The sequence below is a fragment of the Papaver somniferum genome, chromosome 11 (assembly GCF_003573695.1).
Source record: "Papaver somniferum cultivar HN1 chromosome 11, ASM357369v1, whole genome shotgun sequence".
Classification (NCBI taxonomy): domain Eukaryota; kingdom Viridiplantae; phylum Streptophyta; class Magnoliopsida; order Ranunculales; family Papaveraceae; genus Papaver; species Papaver somniferum.
The window spans coordinates 126,630,774-126,656,245 of NC_039368.1; the positions used below are offsets into that span (position 1 = coordinate 126,630,774).

General features: G+C 36.7%; 3 protein-coding genes and 1 non-coding gene across 4 annotated transcripts; 3 read left to right on the forward strand and 1 right to left on the reverse strand.

The window, feature by feature from the left end:
* Positions 1-5,582: 5,582 nt before the first annotated feature.
* On the forward strand, positions 5,583-5,664 carry TRNAS-UGA. Its single transcript has one exon. It is a non-coding gene; the product is annotated as a tRNA-Ser (tRNA).
* An 8,049-nt stretch (positions 5,665-13,713) lies between these two features.
* On the forward strand, positions 13,714-16,067 carry LOC113320950 (short-chain dehydrogenase TIC 32, chloroplastic-like). Its single transcript, XM_026568853.1, has 6 exons — positions 13,714-14,281; positions 14,395-14,626; positions 14,730-14,809; positions 14,906-15,062; positions 15,311-15,392; positions 15,532-16,067. The coding sequence occupies exons 1-6, from the start codon at positions 14,158-14,160 to the stop codon at positions 15,841-15,843; spliced, it is 987 nt and encodes a 328-aa protein (XP_026424638.1). The 5' UTR covers positions 13,714-14,157; the 3' UTR covers positions 15,844-16,067.
* Positions 16,068-18,596: 2,529 nt separating this feature from the next.
* LOC113325085 (protein ASPARTIC PROTEASE IN GUARD CELL 1-like) lies at positions 18,597-20,215 on the reverse strand. The gene has a single exon (XM_026573318.1). It carries the CDS (start codon positions 20,061-20,063, stop codon positions 18,597-18,599), a length of 1,467 nt encoding a protein of 488 aa, XP_026429103.1. The 5' UTR covers positions 20,064-20,215.
* A 2,320-nt stretch (positions 20,216-22,535) lies between these two features.
* LOC113325086 (UDP-glycosyltransferase 91C1-like) lies at positions 22,536-23,522 on the forward strand. Its single transcript, XM_026573319.1, has one exon. The coding sequence runs from the start codon at positions 22,536-22,538 to the stop codon at positions 23,520-23,522; it is 987 nt and encodes a 328-aa protein (XP_026429104.1).
* Positions 23,523-25,472: the final 1,950 nt, after the last annotated feature.

Below are 25,472 nucleotides of genomic sequence, written 5' to 3' on the forward strand. Positions count from 1 at the left end.
TCAGAGATTTTCCAAGGAGGGGTGTGAATGTGTCACTTGGAAGACACTAAAGAAAGATTTTTCGAAGCTTAAAGCCAAAGGGAATTGTGACCAAGTACGGAGTTATAGTGAGCAAGTACGGAGTTGTAGAAGCTTCTGTTACTGGGAATATGTGGGAGGTCACATGTGGTGAGCACTGCGAAGTGTGGTTCTTTAATTTAATTGTTCTTTTCGTATGAGTCCCAATTGGGGCTGGGTTACTTCTTACGAGTCTGTAGGAGGTGGTACTGTATCGTTCGGTAGTAATTATACTTGTAGTATAGTTGGGATAAGAATAATTGAAAATCAATAATCAAGGGGTAAAGTAAATCCTATGGGCATATTACCGAGTAGAAGAAGTATTTGACATCACTTGGAATTTTTTGGAATCCAAAGGTTACAGTAATGTAGCGGAAGGAGGATTTGCAAATTCTGAAGACAGACTCAAAGTTGGTGACCAAGATAAGAGACAAATAAATTTGTGCTTCTTATGTTGTGGTAAAGTAGTAGGTGGAGCTTGTGTGTTAATCTAAAATGTGGTTAAGTTCTTCAAGACCTGAATATGTCTAGGGCATATAAGTGAGAAGAAGCTAGACATGTAGTTTGCAAAACTTGAAGTCTATGAACGTTGGGTTTATGGAAAGGAGTTTGGCAAGGTTTTCATTAAACGGTAAGTATGGTGGGGGTGCGTTCTGGAAGGACGTATGGTGCATTCATTCGAATTTGTGGGAATACTTTTCGAAAGTATTCATGGAGATTCTTTATCGTACTATATGGCGACTTATCAAGGAGAGTGTGGTTGTACGCCATGATGATTGGTAGAGTTGTGAAAAGAAAGTGCAAGAGACTATGGTGATGAAGACCCAGTCTGACAAGGACGAGTTAAGTTGATTAACTGTGGGATTCAATGTGTGTTGAGTCTATAAAGAAATTTTGTCAGGTTCATGCATAGTAAAGCATTGGGGTTGCAGTGATAAAGAAATCTCAAGGTGGGAGAAGACACGATGCATGTTGCCTAAAATATTTTTTTTAGGTAATTAAGGTTTTGTGAGCTGGTGTAGAAATGGTGCGTCGTCTCAATTATCGGCTTACCAATAATGTCATCGTCAAGTTGAAGAAATCTAGAAGAGGTTTTTGTTTATCACGTAACATAGAAATTTCAACTTGGGGGAGGATTGGTAAAACGTGTATGTGGGAATTTATTCCACAAGTGATTTGTATCTTAATTATATATATATATATATATATATCAGGTGGAGGTTCAAATTGATGAATCTCAACAACAATGAGAAGAAAATTTCCTGATGAACAACGGAAGCCCAATGACGTAAGGTCTCCATTACAGTTGGAGAAGTTTGCAGTAGAAGGTTGAAGGGTGCTCATATGAAAGGAAGAAACTCCGAGTACGAAAGGCGTATGGCGTAGTTAAGAAGATTGATAGTCAAGGGTTATGCACGAGGAAGGTATTGCTTCTAATGGCTCTCTCCGGTGGTAAGAATACATAAATCCATACCTTGTTGGCTATGGTGGTGGTCTGTGGCTGTGCACAAGTCGAAGACAACTTCTTGTATGGTACTTAGTTATGGAGTAAGATAAATTAAGCTCAAAGGTGGTGTTGTTGCTGCAAAAATGAAGGAATTGTATCAAGGTAATGAAATTATCGTATAGGAGATGGTTCACAGTATGATGATCTTTAAAATGAGTAAGACTTGAGAGAAGATGATCGTAAATCATTCCTCAAGGTTAGATGGACTCCGGTAAAGCAAGACTCACGGTAGACATGGGCTCAAGATTTTTTGCACAAATGGCAATGATCCATGCATGGATTAATTGTGTTTGGTGCATAATAAGAGTCATGCTCAAGATACTTTGAATATACATGACGGTTAGATTCTTAAAATCAGACATGAGGGGTTAGCTAAATATAAACTAACATGTGGTGATTCTTCTATTAATGGATTACATATTTATTGCTGCAAAGAGCATGGTCGATATTAAGAAAGTGGAGTCTCAATTGAGTGTAAAGCTTAAGATGAAGAATATAAGGTATCTAAATGGTACAGTAGAAATGGATTGGTGTACCAATGAAGAATGCCATAATTTTGTGGGCATGTAGATACCGATGATGGGGTGATCTGGATTGTTTTAGATCTACAAACTGGATATGTCTTTACGGTGGTAGTGGCTTGTCGTCCAATAAGCTAGAGGTCGCCTTTACAATCAGTTGCAGCTCAATTTAACAATGGAACGTCTGAATTGATATAGGTAAATGAGGCTGTGAAGGAAGCAACTAGGCTTCAGTGCTTGATTGGATACGTTGGAGTCAAACAAGAATGCATAGATGTGCGTTGTGGTTGTCTAAGTGTTGTAGATCTTTCGGAATCATGAAGATCTTCACGGAATACTAAAACATATGGATGTTCAGTTACATTTTGTGTGACTTGTTATCTACGGTGGAGAGTTTTCATTATGGAAGACTTACTGGATGAATAATCTCACGGGAACGCCTACAAAGGTGGCACCAAGGATTAAGTTCAAACATGGTTTGCACTTCTATAGGAGGGTACTGAAAGGTACAAGGTGGTGGCGATGATGCACGTGAAAGGAAGAACAAAGAAGGGGTAAAGGATTATCAACAAAGGTGGAGATTTGTGAAGATAATTTATCGATAATCAATAATATTTCCTTGGTCTCCGAGGGAGTAGGACTTAACGGAGTAAGTCTTGGAAACCAAGTATTCGACACTTAGGAAACCCGTAGTACAGTATTCCATATTTATTTAGGAAACTGGTTGAAACTTGGTGACCAAGTATTATACTTGACCTCCAAGTATTAATCGAGTACATATAGACGCGAGCTGATTTGGAGAGCTTAAAATGGAATCGACAATGGAGTTGTGAGAGATTCCATCCCACCTCTTGGGGTGGTTATCTTATGAAGAGTTTTCATGGTGAGTTTAAGGTTTCTTCTTGAGCACTTAAGATACATCGTTGGTGAAGATCAAGATAGAAAGGTAAGGCTATCATGATGAATGATTCTTGTGTCTAGCGTAGGGTTACAACAAGAGGAGTGTTCTTCAAGTGTTGTACGGGATCACATCAATGGGACTGCGATGCTAGATAACAAGATATGGGTTGGGTCAAGGTTGTCTTCTAGATATGGTTGTAATGTTAGAGAGACATAGGTGGCTGACACACAAAGTGTTTTTGTATTTGTTCTTGGGAGGTTTTCATAATAGTGAAAAAGATCATCGCCAAGTGGACATAGGCGCATTGCCGAACCACTATAAATCTCGTGTCATGGTATGCTTTTATTGTTTACTCTTTAATGCTTGTTTGCTTGCCATATCTATATTTGGGTTGTTCGTATGTATGTTTGATAGAGCACCAGATCAATGTAGTCAATTTCGGCCATCTCGGCCGGAATTCCTTCGGAAATTCCGTTTTCGGACCAACGTAACACGAAATGCAATTTTCCGCCGAGACGAAAAATACCCGGGAAGTAATCGAAATTCCGGTCGAGATTGGACAAAATGAACCGGAATTTTGGCCGAGATCATACACAGGGAGAAAGAAAAAAAGTTGTTAGAGTTAACAGGTAAAAGACGATCTTTCACTCTTAACGCCACCTTTTTATCTCTTCTGGTTCATTTGTTCGCCGTCTTGGACTCAATAGGTAACCCAACCACCGACTAAACCAACAGCAACACCATCTTATCATCATTTTATGGGGACTCTGTCAGTCATTCATCGACACCGTTATCTACATACACTCAATATCACGTAACTTCTGCGACTAGAGATTCTCTAACTTTCTCTTGTATACATGTACATGTTCTACTAGTATATCCTTCAATCAAAAGGGGTTGATGATGAAAAGCAACCATACTTTTTAATTAGAAGGCATCAACAGGTATCTGAAAACATTGAGAACTTTTTTGGGACCATGGTTTAATTATATATATAAAAGTTGGAACCGAGATTTGAAAACGGAATCTCCCCGAGATAACGTTATACCAGTGTCTCGGTCCCGACCGAGACAAACCGGAATCCGAGATCGATTACATTGCACCAGATGTAAGTAGTCGACCGTTACTAGAGAGAAACCCCAACAACAACTTCAGAATAGATGGTGGTGCAACTTGTGCGTGTCTCTCAATATGTCCGAGTGGTTAAGGAGACAGACTTGAAATGAAATCTGTTTGGCTTCGCCGGTGCAGGTTTCTAACCCATGACGATCACATTTTTTTATACCATTCAAAATCTTTTCCTTCTGGCTTGATTTTCGGGTAATGCTTCTTTTTCTTGATTGATACACCTTAGGAAGGAGCTTCTTTTTTATAATATTAGAAGAGTTTGTAGTCCCATAATTTCAGAATAATGCCAAGGCCTCTCACAATCTAGCAGCCAGAGAATGCTTGTGAAATACGAGTGAAATGCAATTATTATGTAATAAAAATGAACTTCATTAGAATAAGAATTAGACCTGTCAAAAATAAAAAATAGAATAAGAATTAGTGGAAGATGATGATTAGTTTCATCTACCCATTTTGAAAAGAAGACGAAAACCAAAACTAAATGAAGGATTATTAAAGATCCACCCTAATTACTTTTAAATTTTTGATGCATGCGACTGGATTGGAACGGAAGGAAAGTTCCTTCCTTTGCATGCCATGGAAAAGAAGAATACAATGATTGAAGCCTAGTTAATTGACCATTAACTAATCAGTTATTGTTAAGTGGGACAGAAATGACCACTGCAAATGCTTGGGAAAAATAATTAGTTAACCTAGTTTGATTCAATGGATTTGTGAAGTCTAAGTTATAAAAAATCCACGCATAAAATGATTTTTCAGAGAGGCTAGAAAATATCTCTTTCCCAGTACCTAACCGAATGTCCTTAATACTTATTTCTCGCATCTCTCCATTAAGTCAGTGACACATATAACCCATTAACTGGGGGATGCGAGGACTAGTGAGGTGATCCTTCAACTTTGGAGGCTTCTTTTTGTATTTGGCAAAAAGAAGATTAGGTAAATTTGGTTGATTAAACATGATTAAGTACTACTTTTTATGTTGTTTAGCTATCCCTTAATACCTAGTTTCAACTAGATTATGGAGGCTAATGACAATGATTAGAAAGTTGATGCTACTCTCCTCAAATTATAGACTAATCATTATAAATATGGCTAAGAGTAGGATTAGCTCACATCACTACATACCTCATATGATTAGTACTGCATATTCCATTTATTGATTCATTAAAATGATTTCTTAAACAAGTTTAACTCCATTTTTAGGAGCCTAATAACAGATAAACACGACTTGTTTCTTTTTGAGTTTCTTATTGTGCACTTAGCCAACGAAACCTATTGATAAACTAAGCCGCGGTAGTTCTGATTAAAACCTCAATGACGACGCACTGCTTATCAATAAAATTGACAACTTTGTGTCCAATAAAATTAAAGAAACGACCAGGGGCAGTGATGCTGTGAGAGTAGTCTCATTGCCTGCTAGCATTACAATGATTGAGATATAGAAAATTTAGCTTCTTGTACATCCGTTGTCAATATGTCCGAGTGGTTAAGGAGACAGACTTGAAATCTGTTGGGCTTCGCCCGCGCAGGTTCGAACCCTGCTGTTGACGGTCACTTTTTCTTTTTTCCGATAAGCTTCATTGCATAATTGTGCAAACCTTTTAGTCTTAGAAATAGTTGATTTTCTGATAATCCAACCAATAATTGATGATTTTCTACCTTTGAAAGGAGCTTCTTCTTCTTCTTATACTATTAAAGTTTGCAGTTCCATAATTTCAGTCGATAAATGCCAAGACCTTTCACAATCCAGCAGCCCAGTGAATACGAGTGAAATGAAGTCCCTATAATAATAAGAATTAGTGGAAGATGATTATAGGTTTCATCTACCCAATTAAAATAATTATAATGAGGAAGGAAATCCAAAATTAACAGAAGGGATTAGAGAGCTGGAGAACCCCAACACCCTAATTAATATATTGATGCATGCGACTGGATTGGATTGGAAAGCTCACATATATACTTATGCAGAAGAATACAATCATTGGAGCTTAACTAAATCGAAATTAGTATTATTACCACTAATTGAACTCCATTGATTACATTATTCATCCTGATCAAACCTGTATTATTATTAGGAGTGGGACAGATGTGACCATGTTTGTAATTAACTTGGTAGTCAAATGAAGTTAGTAAGAACCAAAATAATCCACCACAGAAAAGTAAACAGTATTATCTATGTTTCTGCATTTTAGTCTAGAATGAAAAGTGATAGTAGAATTTCTGCGGAAACGAAAGGTATTAATTAGTAGTAAATTGATTAACTGATATGATTAAGCTGTTAACCAGCGCCATGTCTGCTTACAATCTTGGCATCGTGATAAAAACGAGCTAGCTAGCGCAAATATATTGTCAAAGACTCAAAAGACGCACTAAACAAACAGAAAATAAGCATATATATAGTCAGATCAGTATCCAAGAAATTCTAACGCGTAACTTAATCCAAATTAGTGCCTAATCGATTTCCATTTGGTCAACTATTTGTGAGGTGTCTTCTTCCATTTTTAAACCAGTGGTGTAGCTGGTAGATTGATCGGGCATCTCTTCTGCAGCTGGCTTTTGGTGAACAGGTAGAAGACTTTCGTGATAAATAAACATGTCGTAACCATATTGACGTGTTATTGATATGCCAGTGATGTCAATCTTCTGAGAACTCTTCATAACCCGGTCATAAATATAGACACTCACAAATGCTCTAGGAAGAGTCTCACCCCTTGGAACAGTTGTTTTTATGATTAGGTGATTTGTTCCTTCGACTGCAAGAGTACACCCTCTTTCCCACGAAAAAGGAAGCGATATGGTTTCCTCGGTCCGCTTTGTAGTCCTCTTCTTCTCATTGTAACTATCATCAGATATCCATAATTTGACAACATGCTCGTCTACTCTATCCAATAGAGCCATGTATCCATCTACTTGTAATAAATATTCTGCCAGAAAACTACAACTTTCTCTTGAAGTCCCAGAATAATTAACGATGAATTTGGGGATCTCAATTACTCTAAACTTTTCAGTTCCAACATCAAATGCCAGAATGAGTTCATTATCCGGAGGGGCAAAATAACTCAAACTAGAATTCCTTATATAGATGGAGCCGTTTGCATAAACAGGACGTCCATGTAACCTAACCACGGGCGGCACATCATCTAGTTTCCTCCATTTATTTTCACCAACAGTAAAAACTTCACAACTAATATCAACTTTCACATGCACCATTCCATTTCCATCCCCAGGAGCATATCGGGATATCTCCCACATGCACAATACTTTGTGTTTACCAGTAAAAGGATCAAAACCAAATGCATAATTTGGACATGGATTAGCATTCTCCATTAACGGAAGTGATGTACGCACCCATGGACTCACTTGTCGGGTGCTGAAGTTATATATACGAGATAAACCTTTTCTTATATTAACAAAACAAAATAACCCATTGATAGGGTTTAACATACGTGTAGCTTCAGATGGAATCGTCAATTTAAGACGTGCTACACTGCTACTCCACCTTTAAACTCATCCTCTGGTGATAAGATTAATAATGAACCATCGTTGCCGCTAGTCGTGATGAGGAGTTTAGGATGTCTTTTTGATCGATTATTGTGTAACTTAACGAAAAACGGTTCCTGAATAAGCGACTGCCACCTCTTGGATACACACAGAGGTGTAAATTGGGCTGCGCTAGCACGAGCACAACCCAGCCCACGCTAAAACCTGAGCCCAACCCAGCCCAGCCCAGCACGTTAGTCTCATGGGTTGTGCTGGGTTAGCCTAATCGGCACAATAGCACAGCACATCACGTGGCACGGATAAGTACATGGCCCAGTCGAGCACAACACGTTAAGAAAGCACGTCATAACATGCACAAGTACACCAAAAAAGAAAACATAATACATCACATTGTGTGTAAATTTCACATAAGAGTCAGTATTCTAGCTAGTTTTTGACATTTTATTCTAGCTTATTTTTTTAACAACACATATAACACCTAAATATTTAGAAAATATATTTCATTTTGACATTTTATGCTAACTTATTTTTATAACAACACAATATAATACCTAAATAATTGGAAAATATATTTCAATATCGTTGTTATAATGTCGTTACGTATATTTGACTAGAACGCTAATTTACATGACAATGATCTAATGTTATATTGATGGGTTATTTCTTTTTATTGAATAAACTTGTTAATTTTACTTGAAATAATTTCAAATGATATGTTGTCTATTTAGATTCTCGTGATAATGTCCGACTTAATGTATACCATTAAGTGATTTCAAATTATTTACAACATGTGTGCCAGCACGGCCCAGCACGTTTATTCGTGTGTTGTGCCCGTGGACAGCGTTGTACCTAGCTTTTCACTAGTAAAGCACCGCACGGCACAACACGTTTAAATCGTTGGCACAGCACAACACAACACATGACACGTGAAGCACGCGACTTCGTGTGCCGGACTGTGCCGGGCGGCACGTTTTACACCTCTAGATACACACTTAAACCGCATAAGAGACTTGAAAGGAAGGTTGATAGGTATATCATGCACCAACTTGTCATCAAGATGGGGGGTTTCAAGGTTTTTTATTTTTTTGAGTAATTTTCTTTCTTACTTCTTCTTGTTTCACGTTTTCTTTTACCTAGCAGCCGCATAGTAAAACACGAATTTTTTTAAGTACCCTGAATATATATGTATTAGGATAGAATAATCGAGGTTGAACATATATATATTTATGCATGCATGTAATTCCTACTGGCTAGTTGGACAAGAATCGGGAAACCTAATTCTAAGCTACAACACTTTCGATATATGTATAAACCTGTCCCAAAGTTCTTAAAGTAGGTTATGGACCAATTTATGCTAAATACGGTAACAAACTGGTCCTCTACTATTGACCAGAGTCTCCGGGGAATGTTGATAGTTAAATACTGGTTTCCACCCTTTTCACCAACAAGGTTAAAAACCAAATAATATATGCTGATTTTGTTGATTGGTTTCAGTGACTAGTGAAAAAGAGTAGTAAAGCTAGGGAGAGTGAGAGGGAATGAGATTTATAGTTTAGTTAGATTTCCATCCTTTTCAACAAGATTAAAATCTAAATTTAACTTCAAAAGCTAATCAACCAATAATTAGTAAGAGAAAGAAGAGTAGATCACTAATATTGCTTTAAGAATAGGATAGGAGGAGGTTGTGTTTTTTATAAGTTACCAATAAATAAATATTCAATCAATCATCAATAATTAACTAATGATTCTTATAAATTACTAATATTTAAGAGGAGAAAAAAAAGTAATCAAAGGATAATGATCATCACATGATTCAAAGTAGTTGTACATGTTGAACATCTTAGTTCCTATCATGCTAGTCAACGGTTTTGCATGTGCAAATTTATTTGTAAACTCAAATACATCCGGTGATAATAACAAGATCAGTCAATCTCCGGTTGCTAAAACAGTTTAGACATGCGCTAACGGGAGAGAACTTCAATAAGCTCCGGTTGTTAAATCATTTTAGACATGCACTACAGAGAGAAAGCTTCAAACACTACATACGAGATGGAAACACACATTATGTTATATAATCACTGAAATATTGGAATTTTGTTTTGCATCCACTAAATTCGTAATTGCTTGGTAAATTTAAAGTTGCTAAACAGTCGTCTGCATAAACTCATAGAGAAGGATAAGTTTCCTGCCTATATGTTATAATACAAGAATGCCACGCGCTTAGCCGACTTTTTGAGCCACCAATAATGTTAACGAATTTTCCCCAACTCTTGCATACTAAGCAGGGCACGAGTATTACCACCAAGGCGCCAACTTGAATCTGTACCCAACTGGCAACGACCCATGTTATAATCACATTATTGATCTCCAAGGAGCTCCAAAATAAATTAAATCATGGCTAATAGTGGGGTGTGCTCTTAACTAATTCCTCTGAGTAATAACGATTTTTATAGAGAATATTTGATGGTTACTCACCAGCTTAATTTGACCAACTCATCCAATGGATTCTATATCAATACTCCAGGTAGAGATGATGGTTTTGATCATCAAATCACGGATGATTGATAATATTTGACCAATTAAATTAAGCACATCTCGTTTGGTGGGCCACTACTTGTACATGTGCATGTACATGTTCGAATCTCGTTAGGGGATTTCTTCTTTTTTTTCTTCAATCGCTAAATATAATGCACACAATTTTTGTCATCGTCACAACAGGTTAACGAGACTATTTGCAAGACATATACGATTTCAAAAGAGTATCATTCTACTAAAAAAGAAATCTACCAGATCTGAAACATATCTGTTAAAGAAAACATATACAATTTCATATACGATCTTTTTACTTGGTAGTGATGGTTGTAGAATTTGATAACCCCTTGTAAAGCAAATCCTTACTGTGGATGATGTTCAAGCCTGATTAGGAGTTAAGTCTTTTACGGGCACCAAAATGTAAATTCGGATTGGATCATTAGTACAGATGTGTCAATGTGATTGCTTAGATTCTCTATGCCTAATGGTTTGGCACAAAAGTGAAATTTTCCTGCGCCAAATTGTTGGCATTGGGAAGTTCATTCCAACTTCACGTTTCAGATGGTTGATACATAACATGAATTTACACTTTCGGCAAGGCTTTTGAGCTTGAATCGAAATGACCATAACCTAAGTTAATTACTCAATGCTTCCTATAGTCGATAGTTTCAAGTAGTTTCCACTCCCAAGAGGTTTAGAATGTTGAGAGTTGAAGATGGACTTACTGGCCAAGCTTGCTAAATACATTAACTCCTAGTTTATAGTTCCAACTCAAAATGGTCAAACTGAATGCTGAAATATTAAAAGCTGACTTATGTTGGTCTTTGCATATCTTCTTCCTCGAGAGCCCCAAACAACAAATAAAGAAAACAGAACACTAGCTAGACTATATAGAGGCTAGAGTCTAGAAAGGTGCTATATATTGACTAGCCATATATTATGTGCTGTGAAACGGAAACAGGAAGACCAGAGAGAGTCAGAGACTGAATCATGGATGGAATTCATTCATCTCGATTTTCTTCATTTCTTGGGAAAATGACAGAAAAAAAATGGCGACAATTACTTCACTCTAGGAGTCTCTCTAGCTACTTTGTGGTGGTGTGAAAAGAAGCTTCAGAAACCCTAGAGTATTGCTAGCTAGGAACAGTATGAGTTCATTAATACAGTTAGGACTTTTGAGAGCATATATCCAAACAATCTTACCATGTTGGAATTGAAAATGGGTTCTTGATTGCAGATCTTGTTGGTTGTTGCAATTTCCTAAGTAAATGTTTGGGTATTGTGGTGCACTAGAAAACATCGTTCACACATCAAAACATCTACCCAGTAAACTGCATAATTTAACCCAACCATCCTGCAAATAAGCCATGGTATGGTAAGAGAGAAAACTTGTTGACACTTGGTTGCGATACATCTAGATCACATAAAAAAAATCGAACAGTATGGCACATAGATAACTTGTTGACACCGGGTATTATGCTCATAGATCAAATTTCAAATATTTTTATGTTTCACATGATGCTTGGGAAGTGCAATTCCTTTTTAAATGCAAATACTGATTTCACCGCGTTACTAATGCCTTGGCCTTATGGTGCAAATTTATGGCACTTGTTTATCCAAATTCCGGCAAGGGATGTCGCATAATTCGAGGAAACGGTCGGATTGACCAAACTACTGTATAGCCCGAGACCTCACGTGCAAATTTCCTTCTCAAGGACGATACAATGTACTGGTAATAGTATTATAGTTTGAGTTATTTGTTTATTAAAAATGCAACACTAATAATAGTACCGGAACCACCTTGATGACAGTTGCCCGCCACCCTTAAACACCCCCCTTTGATTAACTAATCGCCGACTTCCTTATTACCCCTCCTGGGATGATTTTATTTCTTTATCTTTTTAGAAAAATGATTTGTTATATTTTTCTGCTTTGCCAATTTGATCGTATAAACAATTTGTCGTACTTTAAGTCTTTTCTTTTGTTACTTCATATACAACACTCTTTGGCTCATTACATGGACCATTTTGGTACTGCACTACTGTGCACTTCAAAGGGTTTTTGGCTTATGTTACCGCAAGATTCTAGTCCTAGCTCAACCATCAATTTCTTTGTTTTTTTTTGATTGGCAAAAATAAAGATATATATAGATAATATAGTAAAAGAATAAAGAATACACCGGTAAAATGTAAACATTGTGATCCATAAAGTTGGTCACAGGACAATCCAAAAGTTGGTCACAGTCCTAGCTCAACCATCCATTTCTTGTTTGTTGAGATAAACAATATTGTGCTGAAAATGATAGTAAACAGATAATGTGTAAAAAAACAATCGACAAACTGATTAATTTCGATGATATACATAATTTGAGTTCGAAATTATTTAATTGTCGCAATATTGTACGTCTTTGCGGAAACGGGATGAGGAGCAAGTGACTGACCGTACATGAAGAATGAAGATAATGAAAGGGGGATCGTGAGGGGTAAGGTCCTACTACTGTATGATTAATGGAAAGGTGGATTCTTTTTTAATAGAGAAAAAGGGGAAATTTTTAATAGATAGGGATGAAGAATGAAATGAATGAATAAACTGCCTTTTTCAGGCTTTAATCGTTCATGATGTACATATCCTACTTTCTGATTCACTTTTTAGTCTAAAGGCTTGAATGAATCCTCTTAAGCTAGCCTTCATCTATCTTGTCATGAACTTCTTTTTAGTTAATATTGGCATTTTAATTGGCAATTAAGCAAGGTTTTTATGAAAAACAGAGCTATTAAGTTACCAAATTCCATTGGAATCACCGGTCTCAATTGGCATATGGACTATGAAGTTAAACCTATGTATAATTTGGAAACTTCCTTGTTGCTGGTATTTGTGGGCGTAGTAAAATAAATAAAATAATTAGCTATTTTGATATGGTTTTAGAGCAGATTAATTTGTATGCATCCGGTTCATTTCGTTTCCACATTGGTTCAAATATAATGCATCGCTTTTGTGAATGATTTGTTAATAATAATTACACATGAACATTAAAACCACCGATATAATTTGGATCAATTAAAGCACGCAACAATTTGTTGTTTTAAGTTGGATATTCGGAAACTCTGCAACATAACCATATACATATGTCTATTTTTGAGCACCAATTCTACTTCGCCAGGGAACATCTCATGGTTAAAGTTAGAGGTTGATAGTTCGCCAGGGAAAATTTCATGATTAAAATTAAAGGTTGATAGTTAAAATCTGGTGTCCGTAATCTCATAACTTTCGTGTGAGATTAATAGCATTTGTCTATAAAGGGATCTAGCAATTTCTATTTCTAGTTGGGAATAGGGGGTTGTTTTTTGAGTTGGAAGATGCCATGAGAGCAATGTTTATCAACTCATTACATTAGTTGTTTTAACGCGTAATTAAGAACACAATTTGTCAGGATTAGCAATGAGATTATTTTTGTAACTTCTCATTCAAATTAATAAAATAATTATAAAAAATAAAATAAAAAATTGTCTTATTTTTTGGTTCTCTCTTCTTTCTTCTTCCCCTTTATATTGAATCCCCACTCTTCTCTTCATCATCATCACCACCTCCAAACTTACTTTTTTTTCCCTATCTCTCTCTCACACCCATCTTTCCCTCAGAACCACCAATTCAAAAACACACAATCCCACCATCTCTCTCTCTATCTAAGATATTGTAGCAGTCGTGCATCAAACCATACTGCAAGTGTCTGCAACCTCCTGACAAAAGCAGCTTCTTTTCTCTTCTTCTTCTAAAATACCTTTAACTTTCTGTTTCAGCATCATCTCTGTGTTTTGTCAATACTTCTCCCCATACTTCCCTTTCCTTCTTTGGCTGCTTCTCTTTAATAAAGCTTCAACAAACACAGTACTGCTGCTGCAGCATCAACATCATCTACAAGAAGAGAACAAAAACACAAACTCATAGCACCAAATTTGCAAAACCACAAACAACAGTACTATTATTATTGTTGTTGTACTCCGGTTTCCAAAATGCTTGAAACAGTAAAATACCTTGTTGGCTCAGTTGGAGCAAGTGGTTTCGGTTCAAGGTCCACAGCTGAACAAGTCACTAGTGCTTGTCCTGATCTTCGTTCCATTACGGCTATTATCACAGGTAATGATTATGTTAAAGCACGCATGAACCTAACTCTCTTTTAAAACCGGCTTGAAACAGAAGGATAGAAAATATGAGTGTTTTCTAATGGTCTGTGTTTTTTTCTATGATAGGTGCTACGTCAGGTATCGGAGCGGAGACTGCTCATATATTAGCAAAGAGAGGAGCGAGAATAGTTATACCAGCACGGAGTATTAAAACTGCTGAAGAAACTAGAGCTCGTATATTAATGGAGGTTCCTGATTCTGAGATTATTGTTATGTCTCTTGATCTTAGTTCTCAGTCTTCTGTTAGAAATTTTGTTTCCGACTTTGAATCTCTTAATTTACCTCTCAATCTTCTCATGTAAGTACTCATCAGTTAACTTATCGTTCGTTCATTTCCTCTTTCTAATTACATGTTGATATTCTCAGTGGATTAATTATTATTTTTTGGCTATGTTCTTCAGAAACAACGCTGGAAAATTCTCACATGATTATGGAATCACTGAAGATGGTATCGAAATGACGTTCGCTACAAATTATTTAGGTAAACTTCACCACTAATTATAATTAAGAACTTGGTTATTATTATCTCCAAAACTAAAACTCTTAATATTTTTCTTGTTTTCTACTTTGATTACAGGTCATTTTCTGTTAACCAATCTCTTGCTGAACAAGATGATCGAAACGACAAAAGAAACCGGGGTACAAGGACGGATAGTGAACGTTTCTTCGAGTATTCATAGTTGGTTCTCTGGGGATGGACTTGGATATCTCGAACTCATCACTAAAAATAAGAGGTAATAAAATACTGCAGAAACTTCCGTCTAAAAACTGATCTGCAAGGAAAGGTCGTAGATACAGAGTTTATTATTCCCTCGCAGTGTTCTGAAAAACAGGAATACATGAAGTAACATGAAGATATTAGATAATTATAATTTAGGATTGCGTAGATCTTTATAATTTTTGTCTGGAATGATGAATTAATCTGAAGATTATTATGATAATACTTAACTTTAATCAGTAAATTTGTCTGAATCTGTTACAGCCATTACGACGCCACACGTGCATATGCGCTCTCGAAGCTCGCTAATGTCTTACACACTAAGGAACTTGCACAGAGATTAAAGGTATAATTAAACAAACGAACGAGTCGATCATTATCTTCATTTGTCGCGCATAATCAAGATAGGATTAACCAAGGAAAATACAAATTTTGTTCTGGCTTTTGCTAGCTTGAATCTTAACATTTTGTTTTATTTTTCGCAGAAGATGGAAGCAAATGTGAGTGTAAACTGTGTACATCCAGGGATAGTAAGAACTAGACTTACTAGAGATAGAGAAGGAATTGTTACCGATCTTGCATTTTTCTTGGCTTCAAAACTATTAAAAACAATTCCTCAAGCTGCAGCTACAACTTGTTATGTAGCTACACATCCGAGAGTACTAGGTGTATCCGGGAAATATTTCTCAGACTGTAACGAAGCTTCACCTTCAAAACTTGGAGCAAGTGCTAGTGAAGCTTTGCGGCTTTGGTCGTTTTCGGAATCGATGACAACTCTTCATGAACAATCTTCATAACTATCATTACAGGTGATATAGTTGATGACAGCTTGTTCTGAAGTTCAGTTACAGCAAAATAGGATAATATATAGAAGTGTATAGTAAACAATAAATGTATGCATGTAAAAAAGAGTTTGTGTGAAATACCTTATTATAGAGAGACAGATTGTAGTCAACTATTCAGTCCAAATATACTTGTTTATGTAATCAGTTAATTAAAGTAGTTAATCAGTTTTATGATATATTCTTCAACTTTTCTTTGTTGTTTAATCTGAATATTCCTAGCTCTTCTTTCTTTAGTTTTATAGTACAAGTGTGCATATTTTTTGTAAGAATAGTAGTTGGATTTTGGCTTAATTAGCTATAATAATTAAGAATGTAATTAAAATAGTGGATTAAATTAATTGGTAAAAGAAGTATGAATGAATGGAATGAATGAATTTGAGTGCATCATCATCATGTGTTAACATGTGAGAGTTGGGTTGATTGTTGATGATATAATGATGATGATTTCTGTTGAAGAATTTGATGAAGAAGAAAAAAGTATCTTTTCTTTTTCTTTTAATTTCTGTTAGAATGAAATCGGACCTACTCACATGGTCTCAAAGATGAGCATGCGATTCTCTTCTAACAAATGTATATAATGGAGGAGAGGAGATTGAATAATAAAATCCCAACTAGTACCATTTCTTTTTTTGGGTTTCAATCTCATTATTCCGTGGGACTGTTGACATCTATCACAATTTCACCTTCATTTCAGAACATGCCATAAGAATCAATCTGGAAGAAAGAGGAAATTACATCGACCACACAATATCAGGGTTACAGAAAGCTTTTTAAATCAGTTAAACTGTACCTGAGTCAGATGCACGAACCCATCCACACAACTGAAAAATGAAAAAACAAACGATCTGACTGAATTGTACCGAATCAGGAGTTAAAAAAGTTACACCTTAATTTTGTAATCTTTTGAATCCATTCAGATATGTGACTCAATCTGATCCAAATGCTTCTAACTCGGATGTGTAAACCGAGTTAGACAGAGGAGAAGCTAATGATTGACTAACCCTGGCTCTACCCCGTTAAAATCTTCATAATTGCGTAAAAACCTTCTATTTAGCTCCTCGCTTTTTGTGTTTAGCTCCCAAAAATTTATTTTATCTCTGTTTTTTTTGGGTCTGACCTCGAATCAGACATTGAGAAAATGAGGAAAAGAAAAATAAACGATCTGAGTTTGATCCCTAGTTAGCAATTCGGGGAACGAATAGTAGTTCGGGACGACATACGTACGGGAATTATACGGATTCAGATAGGTCGGATTCGGTCAAAAATCCGGTCAACGGTTCGTTATTCGGACAGTAATTCGGAATGGCATACGTACGTGCATATTCGTTTTATAAATGTAAGTTCGGCATTTAAAATTCGGCTTACATATATGATAAGTATTATGACCTTATTACGAGACTAATTTTATTCATATATGATTTATAAGATGGAAAAAAACATTTTAGCGTGATTATTTAACAAGAAGTAAACAATTTACTCGCATAAATGTATTATAAAACGAGTTTATAGACTTTTAACAAAAATCAACACATAAAACACCGGTTAAACAACTACCGGTACAAAATTTTAACTGAATAATTATATTTAAATATAAAGTATATACAAAATCAAACAAAAACCAATCAACAGAACTATGGTCTAAGAGTTACCTGTGGGAGTTCTAGTTCGGAAATATCATCGGTCAATTCGGATACGTTCGCGAATCATTCGTGAGGTCCATATAATCCGGGAACTAGGTTCAGAGTTCAAATAGCTCGGAAATATCATTCGGATTCGGTCAGTTCGGATACATTCGCGAATCACTTAGGGTTTGATCACTCTGATCCAATTATAATAGATCCCGAATCACTCCCAAACAAACAAGGTACAAGTCTGTTCAAACTCTTGGTAGTTGGGTTGAAGTTTCATTAGTGGAATTGCTTCATTTGGTTCTCTTGTTTGCTACTTTATTCAAATAATAACTACTAACACATGTATCATCAAACTCAGTTTGGGAGAGCAGCTAACAACCATGAAGCGCCCATTCATTTCTTCTTTAGAATTTGACACCCTCCTTGTGATCAACATTATAGTATTCAAAAGCAGTTCTAAATTTGGCTAACCAAAGGAATTACAACTATTAAAAACTCAAAAGTGTTGTTATTAATGTATTAGTAGATAATCAGCAAGCAATGAGTATGCAAAACTTTGTGATAGATACTGTGTGCTACTTGATCATCATTGATAAGATTTCTCAGAGAGAATAAATATTATTCCTTTTTCTTTATAAGTATGAACAAGTACAGAAAATTTCAGAAAAGTAAAAGAGACTTGACCACTAAACTTAATAAATAATCAACCATAATATTAATTATTAACAACTTTTTGATTGTCATAAATAAATTTGTACTCTTAATTATCAACTAATTGTTACACCTAATACTACCCACATTAGGTGTAGTTGAGAGGTACATTAAGATTTATCAATTATTGTACTAATTACAGTTCTTAATTAGTAGTTAATGACAATGAAGTTCTAGCTAATTATCCTTCAGCAAGGCCCATTTTCATAAGAATGTTGTTGACTTGTTGTCATTGGCAAAATTTGTCCTTCTTCAAGGCCCAATGTCTCAAGTTCTTCTACTCCGTAGTCACTGTAAAAGAAGCTTATACCTGTGATGGCGGCAGCGTCGCGGATCAGTGCACTTGCAGATAACTTCGCCGTGCTAGCATCTATTAGGCGAAAACCCAACAACAGAAGTTGCAGTATTAAAGCTGACACGAATCCCTTGCTGTTGCAGATTACCTATGATAGACACTTCAGAATTAGATGCTGCAAAAGCGAAACAGAACGTTTTCTTGTCATCAACAGGTACCAAAAGATTCTTGGCTGGTAAAACCAAGGATTTTCCACCGGGAAACCAAAATGCAACAGATGGAACAGAAACTGAAGTTTCTAGTGATAGATCATAGCAAGTATCAAACAGAGCGAATCCGCCAGCAGATGTTAAGTTATACGTGGCTTTGACAAAAGCATCGCGTAGTGCAAGGTATACGTCGGCTCGTAACCGAGTTATTCCTGTTCCCGTATCAACAATAACTCCACTGGGTATACTCGGATTTATTTCGAAAACTGACTGGGGTAGATTCAACAGTTGACCTCCGACGCTAATACCAGTTAAATTCACGTAATAAAAAGTAGGATACAGTGGGTGACTAAGTAACGGGGCAGTAATTGCATCAGCTGGTTCTGCCCCTGAGCCGAATTGTAAATCTGAAGAAAAAGTAGAATCGCGATCGACTAAACAATAAGAAAATGCCACTGCATTTACTTGAGAAGGAAATGAAAGTGAGCCGCGTCCAAGAGCTAACAAACCAGCTGCACCAGTAAATAGACCTCTATTATCATGACCACAACCTATATAGATGTTTTCAAGACTGGTATGCGAGGTATCAAACGTTAGTGTTTCTGTCACGAATTCACCAACCGTATAAGAACCATCACCATAAAATGCTAGATAGCGACACGTTTTGTTACTACAACCCGCCAACCCGCCAGAATCACCAAGTGACCTACATAGTTGCGTCCCACAAGAGATATACGAGAAAGACGAAGAATAAGATGGTTCAAATATCGGGCCTGTTTGGTTATAACACTGCATACAAGGTGCACACTGTAACCAAGAGATATCACTAGCTGTATCAAGAATTAAGTATTGAGGTTTAGGAGGACGACCGACTCCAACTCGGGCGAAATATTCACCGCTTCCATGCTTCACCCCTGAACTAACTGGACCTGCTATATCTTCATCTTGTCGAGGTTTTAAAATTCCATGAAGGGAGTCAAGGTTCAATTTTGAAATGATTGATTTAACTCGGGCTGAGTCACGTTCGAGTCTATCTATGGTTAAGGCTCTATAATTTTTATGTGTTGGTTTCAGAAGAGTATCTCTAGATTGAAGTTTGACACTGAAAGAAGATGATGATGAGAAATCAGAATAACTCCATTCTTTTTCGTTATCTTGCTCTTGTTCTTCTTGGAGAAGATCAGGATTAAACGAGAGAACGTCAATAGTTTTCTGAATTGAAGCGTAGACATCAAGAATTGTGGATTCAGGTAAAATTACTCTAGAGAAAGCAGAAGACGCGAAGGAAATTAAAATAAAACAAACTCCAAACCCTACTTTCGCCATTGTAATATTCGATATAGAAAGAGGAGACAGAACAGAAGTGACACAAGTGGCTTAATAAGGCATGAAATTGTGTAGTTGAACCTAACTTAGATTTTCTTAATCCAAGTTATACAGGAAAAACTCATGCATGCAGTCTAACATTTGAATGCATCATGCTGTCCAAGTCGTAACACCGATTCTGCATGAATTCGTTTCATGCTCACTCTTTTTTGAGCACACCTAAACTTGGATGAATTGTTTTAAATACATGACCCTTGCCTACTTCAATATGCACAAAGTATTTGTCATGCGTTTTACAATGTACTCTAAACTCACCTAAATGTCATGTACTAGTGGGGCAAGCACACGCTTAATGTAAGGTGTTGGGTGAATGTGAAACATGCAGATGAATACATAAAGATCGGTCCAATAACATTTCACATTGTATTACTGTAACTTGGATTTCATATTGGTAATTCTTGTATCAAGTAAACAGAGTTCAGTTATGATACTTACCAACAAGTGCCGATCATCCCATATACTGCCTGCTCCTCAAATCATCAATCTGAGTTTCCATTTGCTGAACTTCACTTTTTCTATAAGATTTCATTAAGTTAGACATACTTCTAACAGAGATTCAAAAACCAACATTTTATAGAGACATTATAACAAACAGTATCAAGATTCAACTACAGATAACAACACAAAATCAATTCAAGTAATAAAACAGAACAAAATTGGTAAATTACCTATTGAATTTCTTGTACGAAACTTAAGTTATGCTAATTATCTTCTTCTTAGATAGGATCTAGGGTTTTGCAAAAAGGGAATTGGGGATTTTCATTTCTTCACTCTCTAGTCTCTAGTCTCTACTCCAGTGATAGTGTATATGGTGCTTATATTGCACGGCCCATCCAGTTCGTAAACCAACTTGGGGTAAACTATTTAACCCGGAGCCCGAGGTTAACGGATGAGTCTCCGCTCTAGTTTACTGTAGGATCAAATAACAACTAAGCTAACTAGTTGTCCTAATAGGCTAGGAGCCTCACATGGTGTTTGTTTTTTGCTTACCTGACTTTGGATCTAACTCGTTCCTAAGTTGACATGAGTCGGAGGTCACCGTTTGTTTTGTAGTTTGAGTCAGATTTGACTCGCGACCTGACTCGGATCCGTTTGAGTCAATGAATAAAATGTCCCTGACTGCGAGTAATGTTGTAGAGAGAGATAGAAGCAGATACAAGTGACAAGAGTGGGTTAATAAAGCATGAAATTGGGTAGTTCACCCTAACTTAGATTTGGAATATCATAACTTGGATTTTCTTAATCTAGTATAAAAAAGAATTGAAACACGCACAACCCATGCATACAGTCTAACATTTGAATGTATTATGTTGTCCAACTGTTTCCGCATGAATTCGTCTCATGCATATGATGCATCCTCTTTTTTGACCACACCTAAACTTGGATGAAATGTTTTAAATACATGGCTCTTCCTCATTTCGATATGCACAAGTTTTTATCATGTGTTTTACAGTGCACTCTGAATTCACCTAAATATCATGTACTACTGTGACAAGCACGCGCTTAATTTAAGGTGAAACATGCAGCTGAATACATAACAAATTGGTGCAACATGTAACATTTTATACAGTAACTTGGATTTCATATTGGTAGTTTTGTACAGTATCAAGTAAACAAAGTTCAGTTATGATACGCACCCATAATTGCCGTTCATCCATATACTGCCTGCATGGATCTGAGTTTGCATTTGCTGCACTTCGCTTTTGCTAGTATAAGATTCAATAAGTTAGACATGCTTCTAAACAGAAGTGGGAAATTAATGTGTGGAATTTCGAGTTTGATCTCTATTCAATCTTTCAACCCAGCTACTAGGCAAACTTGGGGATTCCGGCCTTGATCTCAATTAATAGAGTCAGCCCCCCTCCCCAGCAGGCAGCAACTAGGCTAACTCAACTACTTGATATCTTTTTGTGCAGAGAAATGGAAGAGGAAGATTATTCTTACATGACCCATGTGAATTGCATTTGCTTGGATTGGGATGAAACTACGACCCACATTGATTGTTCTTATATACCAGCCTTTGCTGTCTAACTAACCACTCATTTATCAGCCTACTGCCCCTGTCTGACATATTTACCACACCTAATCTTCTTTAAGAGTTGGGTATTTTGGCACACTGAAAATTTAATGCTTCAGCAGAAAAAAAAATGCTTGCTTAATTTCAAGTAGCAATGTAAAAGTTCCCAAGAGATAAAACTGTGACTGGCCTAGGGAAAGTTTTTGTAAGGTAACATTTATTTAGACCTTCCTGTAGATGAAGTTCCGTACTTGAAGAAAGCTTATGACAGTTTGGAAGGTCCGGTGTCCATATTCTTGCAAACTTCAAGACCAGATTGGATTATTTACGACTTCGCTCCTCACTGGGTGCCACCCATCGCGTCAAGGCTAGGCATTCCTTGTTGCTTCTTTAGCATGTTCATCGCATCCGTCCACTGTTTCTTCGGGCGTCCATCGGGTTATACAGAGAGTAATGATTCTGTCACTAGGACGACACTGGAGGATTTCACTGTTTCTCCCGATTGGATCCCTTTTCCAACTAATTTGGCTTTTCGTGTCCATGAAATCCGTAAACTCTTCAGCAATGTTGAAGTAAACGGGTCGGGAGTCTCGGACCTACGTCGACTTGGAAGTAGCATACAAGGCTGTCAAGTCGTGGCTATTCGAACTTGTATGGAATTCGAATCCGAGCACCTGTGTCTTCTCGAAAAGCTTTGCGAAAAACCAATCATCCCAGTAGGCTTACTCGCTCCTCCTCCATCACCAGACGACGTAAATGACACTAATCATGAAGAGTGGATGAGGATGAAGGGATGGCTTGACAGACAAGAGCAAAAATCAGTGGTTTATATAGCACTGGGAAGTGAAGCAACATTAAGTCAATCAGAAATAACTGAGTTAGCTCTTGGTTTAGAGTTATCCAAGTTAGCATTTTTCTGGGTACTAAGATCGACCGAGGAGATGTTACCGGTAGGATTTGCGGAAAGGAGTAGAGGAAATGGATTTATGTGGTTCAGTTGGGCACCTCAAATGAGAATATTGGAACACCCATCAATAGGATGTTTCTTGAATCACTGTGGTTGGAGTTCTGTGATTGAAGCACTTGGGTTCGGTTGTCCTTTAATCTTGTTGCCGATGATAAATGACCAGCCATTACATGCAAGAACACTGGTGTGGAAAGAGATTGGGTTAGAGATTGAAAGAAATGAACAAGATGGGACTTTTAGCAGAGAGTCAGTTGCTAAGTCATTGAGGACAGTAATGGTAGGTGAAGATGGTGAAAAATACAGATTTAAAGCTAGAGAATTGAAACAAGTGTTTGGTAATAAGTCACTAAATGATGGATATGTTGACAGATTTTCGCAATATCTCAGGGAACATAGACGGACCTCGCCAAATTAGCCAGTAACTTTTCTAGTTTATCTTGTGTTATCTTGTTATAGGTATAGTTAGTAATGGAGAATAAAAGTGTGAATGGATCCGCCCTCTTTTCATTACTCCATTTCTGAAAAACAGTTACTATCACTTTTTCAATTTGGCCTATTTTTAGGTTAAAATGAAAAAGTGATAATACCTTTTTTCCAGAAACGGAGGTAGTGTTATGTATTTTTCTGTACTCCGTATGTTTTTCCTTTGAGGTAGTGTTACCCTATCCAGAGCAACACTGGCCATAGTGGTGGACTCCGCTTGGTCACGTAAGTTTTCAACTTTGGGTAATGGAAAAGAAACGAAGTTGATGAATAAGGAGGGAGAAGACTGAATTTGAACGAGTCTTTCAAGATTTCGAGGGGTAGATATAAAAGAGATACGATGACCCAACTTAGCCAAGGAGTCAGAGAGCTCAAGAAATGGTATCAAATGACCAAAAGCTGACCAAGGAATCATAACAATATGAAGCTTCTGATCTTCTTCATCTTCTTTATGTTGGGTAGCCATGGAATCATAACTAGTTAAGCTTCTGTCTGGTTTATTATATAACACCACCCTCAACTTGCTATAGTACGTACAATTCATAAAGAGGATCCAAATTCCCAACCACTTTAAAAGAAGAAGAGGTTACTTTCAAGAATTCCTAACAGCATAAAATCAATACAGACTCACAATTCACAAATCCAAATTTCTGGCTAATTATCTTCTTCTTACTAAAATGGCACGGCTCATCCGGTCCATAACTTTTGTTAACTAGACTAAGTTGACTTTTATTCTTGAGGTCCGTCTATCCACTTCAACCGACTGGGGCTAGCCTAGTAGACCAGGAGCCTGACTCTCATTTTAAAGTTACCAGTTGAAACCTCTCAGGGCCATCAGGCCCTGATTCATGTAACTCCTCAGTAAGGTTTTCACCCTTACTTTTTTCTATTAACAAAAAAAAAAAGGAACAGAGAAGAGTCCCACAACCAAGCAACTAAGCTAACTCAAGAACAACTCAATTTCCTGATAAATTTTTTTTTGTAGGGACTGATGCAGGGAGATCATACCTATATAACCCATGTGAACTGCATTATCAGCCTGACCACAGTCGATGAAATTGTGACCCACAGTCGATTGCTCTGATATATTGGCCCTTGTTGCCTAACCACTCATTTATCAGCCTGCTGTTCCAATCGGACCTATTTAATACACCTAATTTTCTTTAAGAGTTAGATATTTTGGCACATTGGTTATCTTCTGAGAACTGAAAAATTGTTACATAAATCAAATATGAACAAACTCAGAATGTTTTTTACATTACCACAAAGTTCCACAACATGACATACCCAATACCGACACAACGAAAAGGAGTAATGGAAGTCAGTAGTGAAAGAAGAATACCGAAATATTATGTGCCAAGCGTACGCAAGAGGATGTAAGGTGTTGGGAGAATGTGGAACATGCAGCTAAGTACATAAAAATTGGTGCAACATGTAACATTTCATACTGTAACTTGGATTTCATATTGATAATTTGGTTTCAAAACAGACAGACTTCAGTTTGGATACTCACTGACAATTGCGCGATTGTCCCATATATTGCCTCCTTCTCCTCAAACTATCAATCTGAAGTTTGCATTTTCTGAACTTCAGTTTTTCTATAAGATTCAAGAAGTTTAAGTTAGACATGCTTGTAACTGAATTTCAAAACCCAACATTTCACAGGGACATTATAACAAACAGTAACAAGACACAACTACAGATAACAGCTAAAAATCAATTCAAGTAACAAAAAAGAACCAAAATTCGTAAATTACCTCATCCTGTAAGAAATCACATTTCTGCTAATTATCTTATTCTTACGGAGGAATTAGGGTTTCTGGAAAACAAAGAATTTGAGAATTTTCATTTCTTCCCTCTCTAGTCTAGTCTACTCCGGTGA